At 40.0% G+C, this 23476-nt stretch overlaps 2 protein-coding genes across 2 annotated transcripts; one reads left to right on the forward strand and one right to left on the reverse strand.

Annotated features, from left to right (window-relative positions):
* The first annotated feature begins 578 nt into the window (after positions 1-578).
* On the forward strand, positions 579-1427 carry h2ax1 (H2A.X variant histone family member 1). The gene has a single exon (XM_026181657.1). It carries the CDS (start codon positions 667-669, stop codon positions 1051-1053), a length of 387 nt encoding a protein of 128 aa, XP_026037442.1. The 5' UTR covers positions 579-666; the 3' UTR covers positions 1054-1427.
* A 1802-nt stretch (positions 1428-3229) lies between these two features.
* On the reverse strand, positions 3230-23040 carry hyou1 (hypoxia up-regulated 1). Its single transcript, XM_026181656.1, has 24 exons — positions 22606-23040; positions 21670-21745; positions 21383-21476; positions 21184-21262; positions 20916-21070; positions 20257-20333; positions 19979-20160; positions 17948-18063; positions 16640-16826; positions 16287-16421; positions 16085-16167; positions 15867-15999; positions 15530-15717; positions 15219-15357; positions 14817-14874; positions 13966-14042; positions 13633-13806; positions 13301-13455; positions 13136-13223; positions 5698-5954; positions 5539-5623; positions 5109-5364; positions 4906-5004; positions 3230-4501 (listed from the first exon to the last, which is right to left on the reverse strand). Exons 2-24 carry the CDS (start codon positions 21737-21739, stop codon positions 4452-4454), a joined length of 2937 nt encoding a protein of 978 aa, XP_026037441.1. The 5' UTR covers positions 21740-21745; positions 22606-23040; the 3' UTR covers positions 3230-4451.
* Between the last annotated feature and the right edge of the window lie 436 nt (positions 23041-23476).

A 23476-nucleotide genomic window follows, 5' to 3' on the forward strand; every position in this document is an offset into this window, starting at 1 on the left:
TGAAGTTCTCTGGTGACCTGTAATCGTTTTTCTTTGGCACCAAAGACTATTACTTCAGTTTTTTTTTTATGTAACATAAACGTTTAATTATGTGGTCTAAAGAAAATGAGAAAGTTACATACAGTGTTTATTGATGCATTTGATGTATTTCAACCATATTAAATACATAGTACAAAATGTAATGCCTGCTTATGTGTAAAACAATGGCCATTATCTTACCGTGCCATTACACAAGTAAATAACATAGCTCTTTCCTGCTTTTTGCGCCCCCTTCTCTTATGGGTTTTGCTCACGGCCTTCTGGGAGCCTTTTCTGTGGCCCGGGGTTAATTTTGCCGGCTCAGGCAGTTTCTCCGTCGCGTTGACTAAATCCCCAACACAGCACAGCTCAAAACACCGCCTCCTGCACAATCTCCTATTTATAGCATGTCTATGTAAATCTAAGCGTGCCGATCCTTCTTTAGGATTGGGCCATTGCTCATCCGAGGACCTGCATTGGTAAAGGATGTGGTGTGCCATTGGTTCGTGGAGTTCAGTTCCTTTCGTCCAATCGGAGAACGCTTTCTGGTTTATAGCGCTATATTCACGAATGCATTACGTAAAGCTCTAAGGGCGTCATTGTACGGTTGTTATACTGTTTACGTCGTCAATAGCCACATTATCAAGGATGTCTGGCAGAGGAAAGACCGGAGGCAAAGCCCGAGCAAAGGCCAAGTCCCGCTCCTCTCGAGCCGGACTCCAGTTCCCGGTGGGTCGAGTCCACAGGCTGCTGCGCAAAGGAAACTACGCGGAGCGGGTCGGCGCCGGGGCTCCCGTGTACCTTGCGGCCGTGCTGGAGTATCTGACTGCTGAGATCCTGGAGCTCGCAGGGAATGCGGCCAGGGACAACAAGAAGACCAGAATCATTCCCCGGCACCTCCAGCTGGCAGTACGAAACGACGAGGAGCTCAACAAGCTGCTGGGGGGAGTGACCATCGCCCAAGGAGGAGTGCTGCCCAACATTCAGGCTGTCCTCCTTCCCAAGAAGACGGAGAAACCGACCAAGAGCAAGTAAAAAACAGACAAAACAAACTGCCTAGAGGTCTGGATTCAGCCGGGACAAAAGGTTTCCCGTGGGGCCAGCCACTTTTTTTTTAATATATTTTTTTTGATAAACAACCTTTCGAACGGGGATGGTGTTGCTGTTTCTGCGTTATAACTTACAGTATCGGGACATTTTTATTGACTGTTGTTGCGTTTTTTGGCTCTGGAAAATGGAGGCACTCTGCGGGCTGGGTGGTGATGACGGCCATAGGGGGGAAAAAATCCATTCTTAAAGTGGACCAAGTATGGGCCGGAACATGTTTTAGTTTCGCAATGCTGCTACGTGCAATTGTGTTTTATTGTTTATGTCATGGTGTTTCAATAAAGAAATCTGTTAAGTCTTTATTTTTGTTGTTTTGCTGTTCGTCTCTTCGATGGAACAAACGACAGCTGAGCAGAAATGGCCTCTCTGGCTGTGGTGTTGTGTTCAGGGGTACTAAGTATTTTTTCCCCTCTCTCTTCATTTAGATTCTTCCTTTCACAAAAGAGATTGGCCTTCAGTGGAACAATGCGAGGTGTTTACAAGATTTCACATTGACTAATATGTCAAAGTAGGTTGCTATGAATTTGAGTTCACGTTACTGTAATAAACTAAAAATTTTGTTCTTTTATGATTCATGAACATTTTCTCCCGATTTAAACGGAAGATGTAAATTTCTTGACCCTCCTGTGCTTGAAGTCCTCGTGTGTATGCTGTTGTTCATAAACGCATTAACAAATACACATAGTACACTTGGACTTTGCCAGTATTAGTTCTGCAAGGGCCATTTGAATTGAAAGTGAATGCATTTTCTCAATAATACGTACAATGTTTTCAATGTCTGTTTTTAAAATAACCAAAAATGAGAATCAGAAGGATCCTGTAGTTAGCCATATGCTGTTTACAAAGGCTTGGCACGGAGTGTTTAGCTGTTTCATTGCAGCAGGGTATATGTTAACTGTTACTTGGCTCAATATTATTGTCATTAGTATTCATGGAAAACATTTAATGTTATTACCAACATATTCCACTTAAGCTTACAAATATAATGAATGTTTATTACACAAACACAAATTAAAAAATGAAACCTGCCTTGGTCATAATTTAATCTTCAGGGTCCAAACATTTCATAAACTGCACATATAGATGTTTTCTTTGTGGTGAGTCATATATTACACATTCAATACAACAGCCAACCAACATAGTGTGTTGGAAAATGGTTACAGTTACATGCTGACAACAACACTACTGTGACTGATATTGACATACCAGAATTTTCTGTCTGCATATTCTTTTAGCAGATAACCATAAATATTAAAATAAATTGAAGTGAAAACCACGAACAAACACAATATTAATTTGAGCTTTTAATTAGTTCCATATCCATTCATATCTGCTTGGCTCTCTTCCAGTCAGCTGATGACCTCATTGCCCTTGTCCAAGATCTTTTGCTTGTCAGCTGAAGCGCAACAAAGATTGTGTCTCGTGACACAGGATGTGATGTGAAAATCGCTACGTGACACAAGAGCATAAAACCAGCCTTGGAGTGGGTACGGCAGTGTACTCTGGGCATTGGTCTGAAGTGTAAGACTTTCTATGTGGTTTTGACAAATCAGAGCCACAAACCTGACCTGTAGTCTGTTTCCCACCTGATAAAGATCCTGGAGAGAATTATCCTCAGACACCTCCAACTTCTGGTGAATTTCATTTACTGTCCTGGTATTTGTGTGGGAGATACTTTATGCAATGCCATTTTTTGTTGTTTTTTTCCACAAAGTGTGGAAAAAAAACTGCCCTGGGATTTCTGGCCACCAGGGGTGATTTATATATATTCTTAAACCCCTCAGCCAGCCTCAGTTCTTAATGTAATAATCCTAATGACAGGAGGATTCATGTCACCTTTCACTTTGTTTCAGTTTTTGAATGAGCAGCCTCAATAATTACAAACCAAGCCACTTTTAAAATCTTTTCCTTAATTTAGTTGTAAAGGTACATATATTAAACATACACAGTATGGTAAATCAGGGACTATGCAGTTCAACCCCAGTTCAGCCTTACTAAGACACTTACAAAAACTGAGGAACATATACATTACTCTTCAAAGTGTCTTAAAATTACAAACAAAAATATTTTTATTAAGTTTAGGAATACAGGAATCGTTTCCATCTCCCATTCCAAATTTTATTCTTGGTTCCACCCTGATTTCTTTTGCATTATTCAGAGTACAGAGAAGGATATAGCAGACCCAAACCCCTTACTCCCGTGTTCTAACAGGAAAAATGGTGCAAACATGTGCACCACACTGTTATGTAAACAAAAAGCTAAACACTTCTACTAGCAGCTTATATGAAGACTCTGAAAGCACTCAGTGTGACTGGCATCATAAAACAACATCGAAGCACTTGTCAAAAGCTTTATTAGCATCAGTAGAAAACGTCTTTGAAATCCAGCCATATCATGACAGCAGGAGGCAGATGCGTGAACTCACTGTTGAACTGTTAAATCATCACCATTTGGGAGCTCAGTATTTATCTTGTTTTGTCTGCACACACGGGGGCAGTCCACTATCAAAACTAAGGGCCACATAAAGGACACTACCATGTGAATATCTGTAAGTGCTGCTGGTGGATAACTTGTCGGAACATTTACCAATAAATAAAATGTCCATTGAGTAGCAGAATTTTAGGAAAAATGTTTTAAAAAAAAAGAAAAAAAAAAGAAATAAGCGAGTTGTCCCTGAAGGGCAGGATCCCACCCTCTGAACATTACACTGGATGTTTCTGATAACATTGGATTCAGAATTTTAGCTGAAAAACATAGGGGCTTCCTCTACATTATGTGTAGTTAAAGTTTCAATAAATTAACACATTTTTCATTCTTATAGTTTTACATATGCTTAATATACTAGATGACACTTTTGGCAGCAATTTAAAGGGCCAAAGGAATTATAGGTTGGTGCAAAAACAAGAACACTGTATCCGCTGTGACTGTAACCAAAACTGTTAAGTGCTGCACTAACTTGGTTTGTATATCCACCAACTTAAAACATCAAATATTGTTATTAAAGACATTGTAAACTAGCCAAACAGCTCCCTCTGGATTAGCATTGATAAGATAATGGTGAAAAGGCATTTTGTCAGGAAGAATGCAGTCTGGGGCTTGATTCATGTGAAACTACTTCTCATTTATAGAATCCATGAAGATGAAACACTCAAGTGGAGACAAGGAGCAGAAAAATGTCCAGTTCCTATTCACCGTGTGTCCAGAGGTTCAACAAATGAGTCAACGAGACAAAAAAAACAAAAAACAAAACAAAAAAAACAGTCTGAGAGAGAAGCTGAACATTTAGACACTGTCAATAAATATTTTTTCTTCTACAGTTCCAGCTGTTATAATTCATCCTCTATGTGGTTTTCAGGTTGGGTTCTCTCCAGTTTTCCTGGAAAAAAGGACAGAGATCGGAACCATAAATATGCAAAACAGTAAAAGCTCCACTATGACCATGTTCTCTCTGCAAGCTGGAGATACAGTGGTGAGTGAGTGAAATTATATTTTTAGGTGTTGAAGTCTGCCGGAGGTGTCTCAAGCCAGCCGATAGATATAGTCTCACCAGCGGGTCCCAAATCTATCCCGGGTTCTACTCGGGAGACACCCACCTCAGCTTGGTTCTTGGTCAAAGTTTGTATACATGTGGTCACAGGTGGATCATTAGTTAATCAACTACATTTGATTAGGAGGATCTGACTGCTACTTTGGCTTCCAGTTTCTATGGAAGCAGTAAGATTGTCAAACCATTAATTGGCTCCATTAACTAACACTAATTAACAGGTGTGGTGTACAAACCTGTAGTTGCGGATTCTTCTTTAGGTTGTGACTGGCTGTCGAGAGTACTCTCAGTGGATGGGGTTTCATCAGATGGTATCTCTTCTGAACTTCCTGTATCTAAATTTAAGAAAAAAAAAGATATAATGAAGTTCTTTTAATACACTTCTAATTAGTTTAACAGAATAATGGGGAAAGAATGTGTGTTTTTCTGTTTGACCCACCACTCTTGGTGTCTGTGCTTTCCTCTATAGGAGGGCTGACATTTTCTTCAGCTGTGCTGTTAGCCTTGCTGCTTTTATCTGTGCTTGTACTGTTTTTGGCTTTGGGTTTAGGCTTGGCAAACTTGGCCTTGTTAAACAAGTAGTTGACCTCTCGCTCAAGAAGAGTCCGTTTGGACTCTATGTCTTTGGACAACAAGACCGGTCGCTCTTTTGGAGAGCGTTTCTCCTGCTCTGCTGTCGTCTCGTTCTTCCACACCTAAAGCAAGCAGAGGTGACTTCACACACGAAGCTCAGTTATAAACATAGCAACAAATTCAGCCCATGTGAACAGGCATGTAAAGTCTGGGCGAGAAACCCTGGATTTCTCTCAAGAGGAAAGGCTTTTCAGATACACAGGCTTTCAGGCAAGAAAAAGCTTGTCACCACCTACCATTGTTTCATTGATGACTTTTTCTAGCATGTTTAGCTCGACGTCAGTAAAGATCTGATCATCTTCTGGGATCAGCCTCGCACTCCTTTAAGAGAACAAAAACTCAGTCAACGACTGGCTCATGACTAACTTTACATTTCCTTCCTTCTAACCACTTACTTTAAGAAGAAACTGGAGCTATTGAGCAGGCTTTCCAGGCGGGCCAGGTGCTCCGGCCACTTGCGTCGTTCGTCAACCCTGAAAAACATGTCCTTGCACAGGCTCTTCAGCTGAAAGAGTTTTTCTCTCAGCTGTTTGGTGGTGGCAGCATAGCCATCCTCATCCATCCACTCAGACACCTCTTTCAGCTTGGCTGAGATCTGTTCCTGCTCCTCCTCGGTTACCACCTGCTGGTAATCCTCCTGGTACAGCTTGTCCTGGAAAAAGAGCATACTGAACCCTTACATGGGGAAAAAGAATTTAATTTCTTATTTTGTTGTATATTTGTTTTTAACTTTGAAATTTTCACTCTAGTCCTAGTTCCCGGTTGCTTCAGAGCAGGGGTGTCAAACGTACAGCCTGGGTGCCACATAGTTTCATATGTCAGTTATTAATCGCTGGTATACAAGTCTTTAGGTCTGCTGAGAATCCATGCAAGTGGGGGTGGGACTTTATTTTGATGGACACACCATGTGCCCAGTCAGACTCAAAGTCAGACTGGGATCATACCATTATGTGAAAGAAGGAGGGGCAGACATTCTGAAGACAGCAAGTATAGTAGTACCAGCCAGGTACACAGAGAGATGGGGGGCCAGATTTAAATGCAAGCGTGTTGGGAAAAAGTGAAGAAACAAGCAAAAACATAAAATTAGCAGCATCTGGTTGCATGTCAATGATACAGAGTGCCTGAGTGTCTAAGTGAGTCTTCATAGGCCTGAATGTGCGCTTGAAGTTATTTGGAATTCCTAACTTGCGCGATCTGTGCTCACCGCACACAGACACAAATGGACTTGTAACTGTATTTACAGTTTTTCTTAATGATTAAAACTTCCCATATGGCCATTCGCACTAAACAAAGTAATTGAGCAATATCAAATCAAATCAAATCAAATCAAATCACTTTTATTGTCACATCACATGTGAAGGCACACTGGCACAGCACATGCGAGTGAAATTCTTGTGTGCGAGCCCCACAAGCAACAGAGATGTGCAAACACAACAACACAAACGAGCAAAATACAAGAATGGCCAACCTGAAACTAATAAATATATGTACAATATATAATAGTGTATGCATTTCTGGATGTGTATACTAAATATTTTCCTACGTGTGTGTGTGTGTGTGTGTGTGTGTGTATACACATTTTTACAAATTAAATAGTAAAAAAAAAAAAAAAAAAAAAAAAAAAAAAAAAAAAAAAAAAAAAAAAAAAAAAAAATAATAATAATAATAATAATAATAATAAAATATATAAAATATACAGAGTTGAATATGTGCAAAACAAGTGGCAAAACAAGTTAATAAACAATTAACTTATTGAAACTCAATGCTACCCAGTACTGGGGGCGAGAGGGAGAACATTAGGTTAAACGGAATGTTCCATATCTCTATATATTTAAATATAGACGTGTGGTATCCACAGAAACTTCAAAATCTCAGCAACAAAACCATTTCAACAACCACCAAACAGGTAAAACACCAAACGATTAAAGAGCAGGAGATTCCATAAAAAGACGTAAACACGATCCACATGTCTGTTTACCGGTGCTGTAAGCTGACATCTCACAGATTCTGAAACTGCAGGTTTCATCATTCTTAGACCAAAATTCACTGAACCAGCAGCAAAGGATGCCAATTTGGCATAATTTGTGAAACACTGCTTGCAAAAGCTATGTCTCTAATAAAACCTTTCTAACTTTGTGAAAAACAGACTATAGAAATTTCAAGTTTTTTTTTTCCACAACTACAGTTAAAAAAACAAAAAACAAAAAACAAAGCTGGGCAGCCTCTGGGCAGTGAGCTACCAGAACTTTTTCATGCTGGCAGATTTCTACCTTTGTCACAGCAGCTTTTTCTTCATTATGCAGAAAAACAATTAAACATGTAACTTCTTTACACTGACAGTGACGAGAGTTTCACTGGTCCGGCCTGCTTAAGATCGAAGTGAGCTACATGTGGCCCACCATGTAAAATGAGTCTGACACCCATGCTTTAGGGTTAATACAGAAACTTGAAATAACCTCTTGTGTACATTCATGCATGTGTCTGTTTTCTCACTTAATGCTTTATTTTTAAGAGTGCCTGTTCCTTATGCTTTACTTTTAGTTTTGCTTCCCTTTCAGCCATATGTCCCTCTCCCCCGCTGTCACACGTTCTATGTATTTAGAGTCTTGTTCTTTGTCTGAATGCCAGTTCATGTGGACCCACTGTGTTGTTTCTATAGATTATAATTCTGCCTGCCTGTGTTCGTGTCCTATATTTGAGCTCTCACTCCTCACACTCCACCTAATGACTGTACACTCTGCTCAGAATGGACCCAGTGGACGCAGCATCCGAGGAGTTTCAAAATCAGTTTCTCATTCTCCTGGGATGGTGGCTATGTTCCTTCTGCATGGGCTGCAAGGAAGAAGTGGGGCAAAGAATTAGCATCCTGCTACGCTCCTGCCCCCAGCAGATATTGCCAAAATGGTAAGAGGAATTTGTTTTCATTCTTTTATCCCTGTTGCTGTAAGAGCGGCCCTGCACTCAAGCTTTGTCATTGTCAGCCATCACCTTCACATCTCAAAAGACACAACAGCACTCTGCTTGGCATCTTAAAACCCATCTATATGCTTTATCATGACACAGTCTTAGTCTATTTTTTACCTTGTTTAACTTCTTTTTTTTAGTTTTTGTTTACCTTATGTTTTTATTTTGTTGTAAGGTGACCTTGAGGGTCTTTAATAAGGCTACCACAAACGATTAGTTGACTAGTCGCCTTATTTTTTCTGAAAATGATGTGCCGCGGTTCTCGCTCTAGCGAGCATTGACTCCGTTGGAGGAGTCTACAAATTTGGACAGCCTTCGTCACATCGCTGTGACGTAATAGGCAGAGGTGTGGACTCGAGTCACATGACTTGGACTCGAGTCAGACTCGAGTCATTAATTTTATGACTTTAGACTTGACTTGAAAAAATGTTCTAAGACTTGTGACTTGACTTGGACTTTTACACCAATGACTTGGGACTTGAATTGGACTTGAACCGGTTTACTTGAAAAGACTTGATATTTTACCCCAAATATAAAATTTAACATGCATATTATATAGAGATTGAAAATGTGACGTCATTCACGGGTAGAACCGCAAAGGATTCTGGGAACTCGTGGCAAGCGGTACTAGCGCACGCAGGCTTTCAATTGAAATCAGTCACACAGCGATAAAAAGAAACACAAAAATGTCAAGAAGCTGTTGTATTATTAACTACAATAGCCGGTCGCATGACAGCCATGGGAAGCCGACGGGTAAAGAGATCAGTTGTTATCGGATTACGTCGTTGAAGAGAAATTGTTCGAGCCATGTTTCCGAAGTAACAAAGACGCGACTGGATTGCAGCCATTCAAAGATCAAATATAACGTCCCAGAACCCTCCAGCTCACAGGTTAGTCTGCTCCAAGCATTTACACAAAGGTCAGTCTGCTGTTGTAGTTAATGCGTCATTTTCATAACATAATTGGTGATATAGGTTACAAGCAAGTCTGGCGCTGAACAGAAATTGTCGCGCTATGCTCCTTTATTTATTGTGCATAAATAGTGAATTGTCCTGACACAATATTGCGTTTCGCTTCTGTTATTATGGTACATTGACAAAAACACATACTTTTATTCACAGGATAAAACAGTTGTTTTGTATCACTAATTGTCCAGTGCGATTACAGCATACAATATTATTGTCACTGCTACATTTCTGTAAGGCGTACCAGAAATTATTTCCACTACTAATTAATTACCGTTAAGCTCAAAGGTTATATTAATAAACGGTTAAGGAATGTGTATTTATGACGACGATTTGTGAGACTGGTAAACTTATGATACGTACGATGGTCTTTACTTTCTACACGGTGCATTTCAAGGTCCTGCACCCATCCGTCGGTAAACTGTACCTGGGCTTGTTGCAGTGACCGGAAGTTACTAAACTTCACGAGTGTATGCACTCACAAGAACCGTATAATTATAAATATGCATATAAATATGCTACGATGAGATAGCTGACTTCATCTAACTAGCAAATGTTGTCCAGGCTACGTTGGTGATGCAGTTTTTTTAATGTATATGATATTTTTGTCATGCGATTTTAAAGCCGGTGTTGTGCCAAAAAGTGATTGTCTGCCAAAAAGTGATTTCCAGTGTTTCTGTGTATTTTTTATGTGTAATATCTTTACGTATGTTCGTAAATAGACTTCGGTGAACAGGGGATACAAAGGGGTTACATAAAGAATTAAAAAATTATCTGTTTTTTAAGTATCTTTACAACTTGTACTTACATTATAACCAATCCGGTCCTTTATCCCCACTTAAAATATTTTTACAGAACTATTGTAATATTTGCTGCCATTTCTGCTGTCCTGTTGGGCAACTTACTCTTACAAAATACATTTTTAATGTTAATGAGATTTTTTTTACTGCATAAATAAAGGTTATATAAAAGTCGCTGCCAAAAACTGATTGCGGCTTGTATCTTGCTTCACGAATGTTGTTTGTGGCTCAAGATGACTTTATGTCATCCATAAGGGATGCATTTGACATATGTTTAACATATTATAGCCCAACAAGTTACTTATAGCACTTTAAATATGAGCAATCGCTTTTTGGCAAATACCGGAAATCAGTTTTTGGCAGACAATCACTTTTTGGCACAACACCGGTCCTACAACCGCATCCAAGAATAACATGCAGCTTATCTCAGAACTGTCGGTGAAAATTATTCTTGGAGCTAGGTTTAATTGAGCTGCATTTTAAAGAGGTGCAATTTCACAATTTGTGTATATTTTCTAAGTTCACTATTTTGTCATGTGTTGAGAAAAACACAGATTTAAAAATTACATGGTCTAATATTTACATTTAGCATAACTGCAACATACTTTTTTCTTTTTTTTTTTTTTAAAGACTCGAAATTCAAAATTTCAGACTTGTGACTTGACTCGGACTTTTACACCAGTGACTTGAGACTCGACTCTGACTTGCCTGACATTACTTGAGACTTGACTTGAGACTTGAGGATAAAGACTTGAGACTTACTTGAGACTTGCAAAACAATGACTTGGTCCCACCTCTGGTAATAGGCCTTGGGAGGATGCAGCCCCCACTGTGTCCAAATTTAGGGGCCACATCCTTCAGCTTCAAACAAGACATCACATATTTGCAAAAATGCTCCGACGTTTTTGGAGACGTCTGTTACCCACCAGCTCAATAGCTAGTCAGGGCAAGAACAGCGAACTCCCGGCACATCATTTTCAAACTCCCCGCGGTCTTTCGCTACTCAGGTTAAACATGAAATATAAGTCACTTAGATAACCTAAAAATGTTATTGTTTGGCTTTTTTCAGTATTTTATTTCTTTGTGAGTAAATCGGTTTGGCTGAGATTACAGCTGAACAAACGTCAAACGGAAAACTGATTAAACAGAAGTGTGAGATGATCGAGAATTTACGCAAATGTCCTGTTATATTTTAGATAGCAAGGAGCAGACGGCTGAGTTTATTAACCCTTTAAAGCCGGTCGGAGCGGGCACGCTCCGTTTTGCATAACTATTTTTAAATCCCGGTAGCACTGCAACCACGTAAGCTAGCGCAATAATTTTTTTTGCATATGAAACCGGAGGAGTTGTACTTACATCTTATGCCATCAGCTTGTCCTAAGTCAGAGTTTCCTTCCACATATAGCTTTGCAAAAACTGAATAAAAAGCACTTGCAGCCAGAGATGGGCAGTAACGCGTTACTTGTAACGAGTTACTGTAATCCGATTACTTTTTCGAGTAACGAGTAAAGTAAGGGATTACCATTGCAAAAACAGTAATTAGATTACTGTTACTTTCCCGTAAGCACACTGCGTTACTAAAACCGTGATTTTCTTGCGAGAGTGTCTCATGACAGTGACGTAAGCGAGTGCGACGTTTGTGGCAACAGCTGTGTGCAGATGAACAATGGATAATATATCGAGTGCGGGAGAGAGTATGAGTGTGCAGCGTTTAAAGCGTGGAAGTACTGACCTTACTTTGAGTTTGATTCCATAAAAAGTGACAAAAACATTAGCGTCCGCTGATCACTGCGTGGGAAGAAAACTTCTTTTTACAGCGAAAAAAACCCCCTTAACTTCTGAGCAAGCACCTAGTGCCCTACGATGTAATGTGAAATTCAGAGAGAAACTCGCGGATTCTTCAACTGACCGCTGTGGCACACCTGCACCCTAACCTCCGCCTACGCCACTCCTGCTTTATAGGTGAGAATAGAGCAACAGAACCGCTAGTCTTTGATTTTATATATTTTCTGCTGTGTTTTACTTGCATTTATTTGAAAGAGTGAGTGTAAACACAAAAAAATATTTTATTTTATGTGCTGGAATGTGCAAAAATTAGGTTTAAATGTTAAACAAATTTCTTCCAGTCAGTGAATGTTGCATATAATTTAATTTTTGCTTGATGCATAAAGTTAAAAGATTAAAACTAATAAAACAAGTTTAAAAAAAGAGACTTTTCCATTTGATTACATTTTGTATGATGGATTATGCAGAAAAAGTAGAATGTAGAAAGTAGATCTATCGCTTTATCACCTCTTCAGGTTGTAAATCGTGTTTTTAAAAAGTAACTAAGTAACTAAGTAATTAATTACTTTTGAAAATAAGTAATCAGTAAAGTAACGGGATTACTTTTTGGGGGAAGTAATCAGTAATTAGTTACTGATTACTTTTTTCAAGTAACTTGACCAACACTGCTTGCAGCAACAAAAACATAATATTCCAGGAACACTTTGCCGATCCGATCAGCTGTTTGTAACACTTCCTACGTCCATCAGCGCGAACTATCGCATGTCCGCCATGTCCTGCCCGAAACCAGAAGTGACGTCATTTTGCGGAAATGTAGTTTTTTACCATCAGGGCCTCATGAGCCTATACTGGTGTTTTTAAAAATTATGTTTGACTTTATGACTTTCTGTGTCGTTTCTGGGATGCTTAGGACTCAGAGTTTCATAGCCACACCCCTGCACTCAAACCCTGCCTATCAACAAGCCATTCACCTCACCACTAACCAGCTCTTCACCACCACTGCTGCCTCCCTCCCAGTCTAGAGAGTGATGTTCTCAACAGCAGAAGCAAAACCATCAGTCCATGAACTACAACATCACTTCCAGCAAGCTTTCTTCAGCCCTTCCGGACCTAGCTCAGTATCAGAAGGTCCAAAAGCTAACATGTTTTCAGCCTTCATGTCGCCATTCCCTAACACAAAAAAGTTTGGAATCAAAGTTCCTGGGTGATGGCCAGGGAGAGGGAGGGCTGGGGTATTTCTGTGTGAATGTCAGATAGAAAACACTTGCAGTAAATAAATAAACATAAACAGGTACACACAGGATGTTCATGTTGTTTACCTGTGTCTCAAATATAAAAGCTTCCAAGCTGTTGAGTGTTTTCTCTCGTTCCTGTTTGGCCAGATCTCGGTCTGTCAAATCCTGCAGTCTGAAATCACACAAAGACTCCTTTAGCTGAGAAAACCAGGAAACCAAAACAGAAAATAAATGAAAATCAAGCTGTACTTTTTCTTAGAGGATGTCAGGTCATCGGCCGTGGGATCAACAATGTCATTGATAAGGAGTTCCAGTGTGATTTCTTCAGAGATTTTGCTCTTTTTCTGAGGTCTGGCCTTCTTCTCCACCTCAGTGTTTACAGATTTGTCTCCGTCTTTTTCCTCCTTCGCCGGGAGACAGATGGGTAATATCAATAACAGCTTTGTGAAGGCTAATCTCTCATGAATATACATTTTCACCAAACACTACACAAAATTTTAAAAAGGTGCACAGGCAGATAAATGTCAGCATTTGAATTCAGACCGAGGCATTTCACAGAGTATTATAAATGAAGCTCTTACCTTGGCCTCGGTCGTGCTTCCTGCCTCTTTGGCTTTTTCTTGGTTTTTGTCTTCACTTGAATTCTTCTCTGAATCACTGGGTTTCTCACTGGTAGCCTTGTCTTTGTGATTCTCATCCTTGCTGTCCTCATCCTTGCTGTCCTTCCCAGATTCTGGAGGTACTTCCTCCTCATCCTAGGCACAACAAATCAAGAGCCAATGCCATGCCGACCCTTTGCTCAGTGTTGGACAACCATTTATGTTCTTTATATAATGGTAAAGTTAAATCACACTTGGCAAGAACGTATTAACATTCCTAGACCAGCATGTATTGCTTTTTATAGGTGACGTTACCTGAACAGGTTCAGTTACATTTGGAGCAGGTTCTGACGATCCTCCTCCAAACAAAGTGGAAATGGTGTTACCGAGTTCTGGAAGACAGCAAATCGTTCCCTCAGTTAAATACGACAACTCACACGCTCTACAATATAGGCCATTGCAAAAGTACATACGATGTCAAATCAATCAAAACGAGCAGAACTTCCTGTGTGCTGCATAACAGAAGTAGTGAAACATAAGTGAGTGGAAAAAAAAAAAGGAGTTAATGATGGACAAGAGCAGTGAGTCGCCAAGGAACGAGGGTTCTCATCTACAGGTGTTTGCAGTTATTTTTATAACAGACTTTAGGTCACTCAATAAAAGTAAACGTATTAATTTTTATCTTAACATCAAAAATATTTAAGATGATTAACTTTTTAATTAAAAATGACCTGGCTGCTGGAGTGCATAAACTCCTCTGCTATGACTGCAACTGATAAAGCTGGTCTTAGCGCTAATAATTTTGAACAGTTACTGTTACTGACACCAAAGGAGTCCGAGCTGTGACTAAATACTAGCTATCACATTAGCATAATGAGCAAATAAGGCAGGAAGCAGAAAGTAAAGGGCACAGAGCCTTAATCAACTTATGTGCTAAACATCAGCAAGAATCCAACAATTTAACTTCTCTGTCAAGCTACATTTTTCTACTTTGTAGTAGAGAGCTTTTTATGTAACAGTATCAGATGCTTGTGTCAGCTTTAACTGGATGTCTGGCTGCAGTCAAAGTTTCATCACAAGATATCAGTCTGGGGTTAGTCCCCTCGTGTTAGCAGTATGAGTTGAGAATGGATTCAAGCACTGGCTCATGTTTGCAAGAAACCTACTAGTTAATGTTGATTCCTCCTCTTTCTCCTCTACCACAGTCTCAAAGACAGACTCCACCTGTGTATGAAAATGACATTTTTTTAAACATTGGTTTGCTTAAATATCACAAAGTTTTTCCATTAACACTGAAAGCTGTTATGTGAGCATGGAACGTCAATCCTCCCATGTTTGGATTTCACATTTGGAGTCCAATGTTTTGGCTTGAAATTCATCAATCCTAATTACCAACATTACAGCCAAAGATTAAAAAAAAGGAAATCCACAAGCACAGTTATCTTCTTTTAATAGTAGTTGCAAATGATAGTACAGTAGTGAAATGCTTTGTTGAAACTCTGCCAGGAGGAGAAGGCAGAACTTGAATAAGTGACTGTCGTGAGGCAGCTCATGTTAGTTTAACTGACCCGGTCTAGCAGGAGCACTCCACTTTCATCCATGTTGAAGTGGGCTTTAATTCCTTTCGACTCTGCATCTGCATGCTTCTGAAAACTACTCCCCACTCCAGACAGCTTGACTGTGGTCAGGTTCAGAGAGCCGAACACACTGTGACACACGAGCAAGAAGCACACAGTTTTGCCTTACACTTGCATCCAATTAAAGCGTGAGGGCACACACTGATGGGATGGAATACATTTAAATATCTTCTTTTTATGGGGTTTTGCCATAAACTGTTAAAATGAACCTCATTTCATAGTATTTTTCAAAGAGTTCCAACCTGAGGTCTTCCTGACTGAGGAAGCTGAGGTCACCGTAGTTGATGTTGAAAACAAAGTCATCGTTGTAACGGTTGAATGTAATGACCTTGCGCTGGGGGTAGGTTGCCATCCTCTGGAACAGGATGCGTTTGTTATGTTTCAAGGTTTTGACACTTTCCTCCTCCTCCACCTCCCGGGTAAACTCCACCTAATACAATGAGATGTCACGCAGTCAGTGTTGACATGGATTTTACTCTGAATTTCCCATTACTCTAATCAGACTAATCAAAGCTCAGTTAAGTATGATTGTACTCATGATGCACTCAGTTTGAAGCAGCAGAGGACCTGAATGCTGACCTGAATGGGGAAAACAGCTGCATCTCGAACCAAGAAAGGTTTGACCTTAAAAGCCTTGCTCAGGGCAGCGGCCTGGTACACTGCACCCATGGCTGCTGCCTCATCTGCATTGATGTTCTTCCCCAGTTCCTCTCTGCACGTAGAGAAAACAAACTTAGTATAGTTTGGAAAATTAAAATTTTGAGAATGATGGAAACATCTCTATGGACAACACTTACTTGCCCACAGCTTTAAGGAGCACTTCCTGGACCTTTGGCACACGAGTGGAGCCTCCTACTAAAATCACCTGCTCAATATCCTCCTGTTGTCACAAACATAAAACGTCTAATAGTCTGGTGATGACAGAACTTCTAATTCTGTTGTTGTATCCCATGTTTGGAGCCAAATCCGCCCACATCCTGTCACGTTGAGCATACTGACCAGTTTCATCTCTGCAGCAGTCAGGGCATCCTGCACTGGCCGAGGCACTCTTTCAAACAGATCGGCACACAGTTCTTCAAACTCACTCCTGGTCACCTTAGCTTTGAAGTCAATGTCATCCATCAAACCTTCCACCTGGGTAATTTAAAAAAAGAAAAAAGATAAAGTAAGAAAGTGCAAGATTTCTGCGAGTTTAAGAGTGCAGTGTGGATTTCAGATTTTGAGATTCTGGCAAAGCGTTTTCATGTGTTGCAGTTTATCACAGTGACTTTAGCTACAACATAGACCATTACAATGACATACGCAACCGGTAAGACGGAGTGAGTGCTTGAAGTTCCTGTCTCTGGACTCACCTGGGCCATGAAGTCTACATTTGCACTCAGCACAGTCTTGAGCCTCTGAGCTTCTTTGAGAAGCTTGGCCATAGCCCGGTGATTTTCCCGCACATCTTTCTTGCTCTTCTTTTGCTCATTGAACAGTCTGGCCAGGTGGTCACGAAGTCGCAGGTCCATCTCAAAGCCCCCCAAACCCCGATCAAACCTTAAGTTAGAACACATTTGCACACTTTAGTCTGGATGGATGTAAAGTAGGCAGTTATTTTATAGAGCAAATTACAATTTAATAGTTTTAATACTGACCAACAAATACAAAACCCTTTCTAGTTAGTAACAGCTACAACATGATAAACAAGCAAACGCATGAAGCACCAGCTCCCTGTATTCCAACTCCTGCCACTGCGGTGTCAGAGAACTTCTGCAGATGGCAGATATACTGGAAATCAGAGGCGTACAATGGAAACAGTACTGTCCTGTTTCCATGCAGCAGATAAGTAACAGCCATACCTACTCTATACTTCGACACCAAACTCGCTCATCTATGTCTTTTTGGACTTTGTAAGGTAAAAACCTTACAATATCACAGAAAAACTGAACAATCAGACGAATCCCTGTGAGCAAGCACTTTAGCGTCATGGGGAAGGAAAAACTTCCCACTGATGCCAAATAAACAGGTAGTTATTAACGTTAAGTGGAAGTAAAATGATCAGAAGTATGAATGCAGTATTTCATATACAGTATACAGTCAAAAACTATACCCAGATAGCTTACTGGACTGTACATAGAACGTGTATCTTTGTTAAGATAATAAAATAAGAGGCAAGTTTTGTGTCTGCATTTGGCATTCTTGTTATAGCTGCAACTTAGACTGTGATCAGGCTTATAGAATAAGAGAGCCAACAAAAAATATTTTGTAATCTCTGAATTACATTTTAAGCAGGTAGTTTATAACACAGTTTAACATCCTTTGAACAAACAAACTAGTGAGTAAGATGACCACTGTACATTTTATACATATCCCTGTACATTTTGTACGCATCTCCATACAATTTTTGTTACCTGTATATACGAACTTCAGTTGCTTATGTATAGAGGACCATTTTGTGTCTTCTTTTTATATTTTATATTCCCCTTGCTATAAGAGCTGTGTAACACCGAAATTTCTTATCCGTGGGATAATAAAGGTTTATTCTATTCTACTCTAGTTCCAAACTCCTTTAGTTTAGGTATATCCAAGTTTTTTTCTTGTTCGACCATTATCAGAATCAACTCTAATATCTGCTTCTCTGTCAGTGGCAGTGCCGCTGCATGGATCAATGGACTCACCCAACACCTCGGATCTGTAACTGGGGCTGAGTCCCGGACTCCTTGGTTTTGACAGTCTGATAGGTAACGATTGTGGCAGTGGTGCTGCCAGAGCCCATATCATAAAACATCACATGCTGGAAGGGAACGAGATCAGGCTTTCAGCAGTTTGTAATCACTCATCACATTTTTAAACAACATCAAATATCACCTCTGATCAATCAGCCCTGTAGTCAGACTTTTTCTGAGATTAATAAAGTTTTATGAAATAAATGAAATCAAATCAAATGGAAAGGGAATTTTCCAGACTGCAAGTTGTCATATAATTGGAGATAGAGCAGGGCGATATGGCCAAAAATATTTATCACGATATATATTTGAAAATTTGCGATAACGATATAACCGACGATATAATTGATGCGAGACAAAATACAACTCCACAACATTACTAGCGCAAAAAGACAACCTTCCATTTATTTTCACTTAAACAAGAAGCTGGTTTTTATGTATATTAAAGCTTTATAAAAATGTAACAGTGCAAATTCAAATTCCTTGCTGAAAGTTTAACCAAAAGGCATTTCCAGTAGAAATGGGCTGACATATCCTGAGCATAACCATGTATAATATCCACTGAAGTTAAAAAGAGGTGCTTTGCAACATTAAACTGCAGTGTGCAGTACGCATTTTTCGGACCATAAGGTGCACAGGATTATAAGGTACATTAAGCGAAAAAAAGCAGTCAGATAAATCAAACTTTATTAAACTCATTCTTCTTGCTTCCTCCACTTCTGTACCATTGATTCATTAATGTTGAATTCTCTGGCAGCTGCTCTATTCCCATGTTGTTGCAGTATATTAATGACTAACCTCGTATTGTGGATGGATTATCTCAGTTGTTCTCCTGACTGAAGTTTGGTCCGTTTACAGCATCCTGCCATGCGATTGCATTTGTCTCTAACCATGAAGAACCTTCACGTTAACTTTTATAAGTGGAAAAGTGTTAATGTTCGTCCTCCAGCTTCACTGTTTATGTTATGCTAACATAGCTGTGTCGCTAGCGATCACGTAGCACATCATTATATACCAGCTAGCCCAACTTCAGTAACCCTACAAACGTCACTGCTGTTTAGTTTCCTGTCTTCATTTATGTTGGAAGTGATAGCAGAGCTGTACGTTTGATTTTTTTCAGAAATCTCTCAGTCAGAACATGTAATATCATGCTTAGGTAACTAGCGAAACTAGCGAGCTAACTTCCGCTAGCTTCCTGCTAACTTCTAACTCCGTTAAATGTAATAACTTTTGTTTTCATGGATGCCTGGAAGTTAAACTTTATAGTTACACCTGGTAAAGCAGCAATGCTGATCGTTTTATTAAAGATGAAAGAATTTAGACAGTTTTTAACTCTAAGTGATGCTGCAGTGTTGAATACGGAGTTTAGGACCCAGATTACTCCCAGATTTAAGAGCATCTTAGTCCGACAAATACGACAATAACAACGGCCGCTTGCATGTTCTGCAAAAAAATGTGCTTTGTTGTGTATCTGACGGACAAACACCAAACCAGTTCCACATCACGGAAGTTGCACCATTTTTACAAACCAATTCTGGTTCATCTATTTCACTCAACAATCGGCCATGTGCGTATGAAAACAAAGGCACTGCGCATGCGCGTTTTACTCCCATTCTATCGCGATATTTCATTTTCCTATCGTTGCCTAACATTATACCGGTATTACCGTGAACGGTATAATATGGCCCAGCCCTAATTGGAGATGTTGCTAAATCTAGTGTACCTAAAAGCTAAAGCATGAGAGACGAATCTGACATGATCACGACACAATACAAGCTCCAATCTGAGGAATAAGGATCTTTCTGCAAGTGAGGAAAACTCCAATTGCTGAATGTAGGAAGATCTACTCGAAGAGTAGTTGTTGATTATGATTGCTTATTTGCAGTGTCCGCAGAGATCGCCAGTTGGTAGTCCACGTATGTAAAATGTGTTGGTAGGATGAGAGTTAATGCATGTATTTAGGTATGAAGCTTGAACCTTTACCTTAGCTGTGCTGTCAATATCTTTCCTCCTGAAGACCCCATAGTTTAAGGCCACGGCCGTGTTGTCATTGATGAGCTGAAGGACCTTTAGACCTGCAATGTGTGCAGCATGCAGGACTGCCCTGCGCTCTGCCTGGTTGAAGAAGGCTGGGACAGTGATCACTGCATCTTTGATTGTCTGTTCTGTGAATTGAAGAGAATGTTTTTATTTTTTAATATGTCCTGAACATATGTGAACATGCCTCACAATGATACATCATCTGCGTCAAGCAAACTAACCTGCAAAGTCCTGAGCCAGTCCACGAGAGTAATTAAGGACCATCCCCAAGAGCTCCTCTGGTGTGTACTGCATTTCTCTGACAGAAACATAATACACTTAGGTGAGCCTCACTAGGAGAGTGTTGTGTTTCTGGTAATAACCGATTAATAACATCGGTAAAATTCTGGACTGATGTGTTAGGCCAGGGGTGGGCAACTCCAGGCCTCAAGGGCCGGTGTCCCTGCAGGTTTTAGATGTGTCCTTAAACCAACACAGCTGATTTAAATGGCTAAATTAGCTTCTCAACATGTCCTGAAGTTCTCCAGAGGCCTGGTAATGAGCTAATCATTTTATTCAGGTGTGTTGACCCAGGGTGAGATCTAAAACCTGCAGGACACCGGCCCTCGAGGCCTGGAATTGCCCACCCCTGTGTTAGGCAGAACTCTCAACAACAAAACACAAAATCAGGTAATAATTTCTGGAGGAATGGCATTGACCAGTGAAATTCCAGAGATCCAAGAATCAATGTCAAAGCTGTGAAGCCACACTGGTAGCACACAATAACACACTTTTGGTGTTTACTTTACATCTGTTCCTAGTGTATACAGATTTTGTAATATGAATATGCGTGAATGTGTAGTGAATAAATAAAAACAAGGTAGCATATAAAGAGGCTCACTCTGAGTTTTTAAAGTGGACAGTGCCTCTCACTGGGTCCTCCTGCAGATGGTGTTCAGGAAAACGTTTCTGGTAGAGTGCCACCTGGAGGTTCTCATGCTTTTTACCCAGGAGGCTTTGGAGATGTCTATAAACACTTTTGGGGTTCTTGACGGACTGAAATGTGGTACAAAGCATGGAAACATTAACAGCATACATGGCAATATCTGAATATGCAGTTGTGATTTAGCCGATTAAGTCAATTCTGGAAATTTTAGAAGAAGTCTTACTACTCCCATTGCACTGTCTCCAAAAAGTCTCTCGTTCTCCTTGAGACATACAACTGTGGGTGTTTTCCTCCTCGACTCTCTGATGGAAAAGACAATACATACAATGGTAGCAACGCATGCTTTTCTTCTATTTTTGAGCATATACAAGAAATAAGGAACGCAATGGTGCCATTTTCTCTATTTGGGAATGTGCTCTCACTTGTTTAGAACAATCTCCATTGGCACGCCAGGTTTAACTATTGCTATTTTCATCCACTCGCTGCCCAGGTCAACTGACATGACAGCCACGGTCACTGGAGACAAAAAGATCAATTGTTAAGTAAAGCAGGCAGACAGCTAACACCTACCTACAGTGTACTTTTTCTATTCCACTGCATGTGTTCATCAATGAGACCATGTTTCAAACTGTGCTGCTTTTAACAGTAACCTATGGTTACTGTTAACCTTAAGTACCAGAAGAAAAGTCAAGCTAAATTATTATGTTACCTATGTGAGAAGGGAACATTGCCAGAACAAGACAGAAGAGAGCAGCCGGCACCAGCTTTCTACCCTCCATCACTAGCTGTAAAAATCAGAAAAGGGAAACATTTTAGTAAAAAAATAAAGGCATTAGCAGAACTGATATATACCCTAGCTGGTCCTAACAAGTATCCTCACATAAGCTTTAAGATGTTCTTTTGCTCATTTATCCTATACTTTTCTTGAACGTTTTTCAACTGTAGAGTATATGTCTTGATAAAACAGACTTGTTTTATCTGCTGTGTGTCGGTTTTTAAACAACTGTCCAAAAGTTTTAATGTGTCCTCGCCTGGTGATGACCTTGGCTTAAGGATATGAAAAACATGTATTGCACCTGATTCCACCTACTTAGGCATACACCATTCTGAACACGTGGCATTAATAGCATTATCAAACAGTGTGCTGAAGCCACAGCTTCAGATCCACACAAGTACCTGCACAATGCTTTTGTTAAAGGGAGAAAACAAAAAGGAACACGAATAGAAACTTCTAGTACCCATCGAGATATGACACATGAATGAAAAACGGATGTACACCAGAAAGCCTTACTTTTTCATTTTATTACATATTAATACGCCACCGCTTTTTTAGCTTTTCCGAACCTCTATACGTGCTGGCTAACGATAAGATGACCAACACGCTCCTGACCATTACAGAGCCAGGTGAGATACACACCAGTAAACGGTCTACTCAAGTACAGCTGGACCAGAAGTGTACGCTCTAAACAAAAGTACCGATACGCTGATACAAAGACCACTAACAGAAGTTGAAGGCTACAGTTAGCTAGTATACTGTCTGCAAAACCATCACTATAAAAGCATACATTTATCGATATAATGCTACAGCGCTAGCATTGAATCAGTCTTCAGTCGGCACAAATAAAAGTGAAAGACACCAACATACTGTGCTTTTCCAGGCGGGTTATGAGGTTAGTTTCTCGGTTGGTATCTTTATTCAGAGCTTCTTTGTTGTCACACTCGGTAGTTTTGGTTCCCCTTATCACCGGCTTGTTCTCAGTTGTCGGGCCCGGAACGCGGCGTCACCTCATTGGATCCACTGAAGCCGCGACCGGGAGAAAAACTGTGGTCAAGTTACTTAAAACCAAGTATACTGTAACCGGTTACCTTTTGGGATGAAAACCAATCGAAGACTGACGATAAAGCGACCGAGCGCAAGTTATTAGTTTTTCCCTACAGTTGATTGAATTGGAAATAAAGAACACATTTATATTTATATATTAAAATTGTTATCATTGACATTTTCTAATTTCGCAGGGGGGGTCGTATAAAGTTGGTGTTATTGATTAAAGGAGCTGAACTAGTTATGTGCTCTTGTTATGAAGGAGACACCTCTAAGCTTCCGGTAATTACTTTCCACCGTCTTGACGACTGGTCCCAATGTAACGCTAGAGCCTGCCCACCGTGTTCCACGCACTGCTTAGTGATTGGTCCACGCGAAATCCTGAACCCAAATCTCGATCCCATTGCTACACGTCAACATAGTGGGCGTATCCGGAATGACGCAATTTCCAGGTAAAGCGTGAGCACGCCACGTGCCTCCATGGAATAAACTGTTTTATTGACAAAAGTGAGGACATTTTTGTCAATTTTTTAATAAACTTTATGTTGTTTGCTCTCACAATGGCTGTTTTAATGTCTTCATGTGTGATTTTAATATATACCCTATAGAAATCCGCATGCATGCATGGAAGTCAGTTGCAAATTACTACCTGATGTAGGAAATAGAATTAGTGGTTTATAAGGTGCTTGTGTAC

Source organism: Astatotilapia calliptera, chromosome 10, assembly GCF_900246225.1.
Source record: "Astatotilapia calliptera chromosome 10, fAstCal1.2, whole genome shotgun sequence".
NCBI classification, from domain to species: Eukaryota; Metazoa; Chordata; class Actinopteri; order Cichliformes; family Cichlidae; genus Astatotilapia; species Astatotilapia calliptera.

What these genes read in the sequence shown, in the direction of transcription:
- hyou1 (XM_026181656.1), bottom strand. Translation starts at nt 21,739, where the DNA reads ATGGAGGGTAGAAAGCTGGTGCCGGCTGCTCTCTTCTGTCTTGTTCTG. An exon ending in TTACAGATCCGAGGTGTTGG is followed by an intron (nt 16,827 to 17,947) that starts GTGAGTCCATTG and finishes TTCTAACTTAAG; the next exon opens with GTTTGATCGGGGTTTGGGGG. An exon ending in AGAAGAATCCGCAACTACAG is followed by an intron (nt 4,502 to 4,905) that starts GTTTGTACACCA and finishes CCTTTTTTCCAG; the next exon opens with GAAAACTGGAGAGAACCCAA.
- h2ax1 (XM_026181657.1), top strand. Translation starts at nt 667, where the DNA reads ATGTCTGGCAGAGGAAAGACCGGAGGCAAAGCCCGAGCAAAGGCCAAG.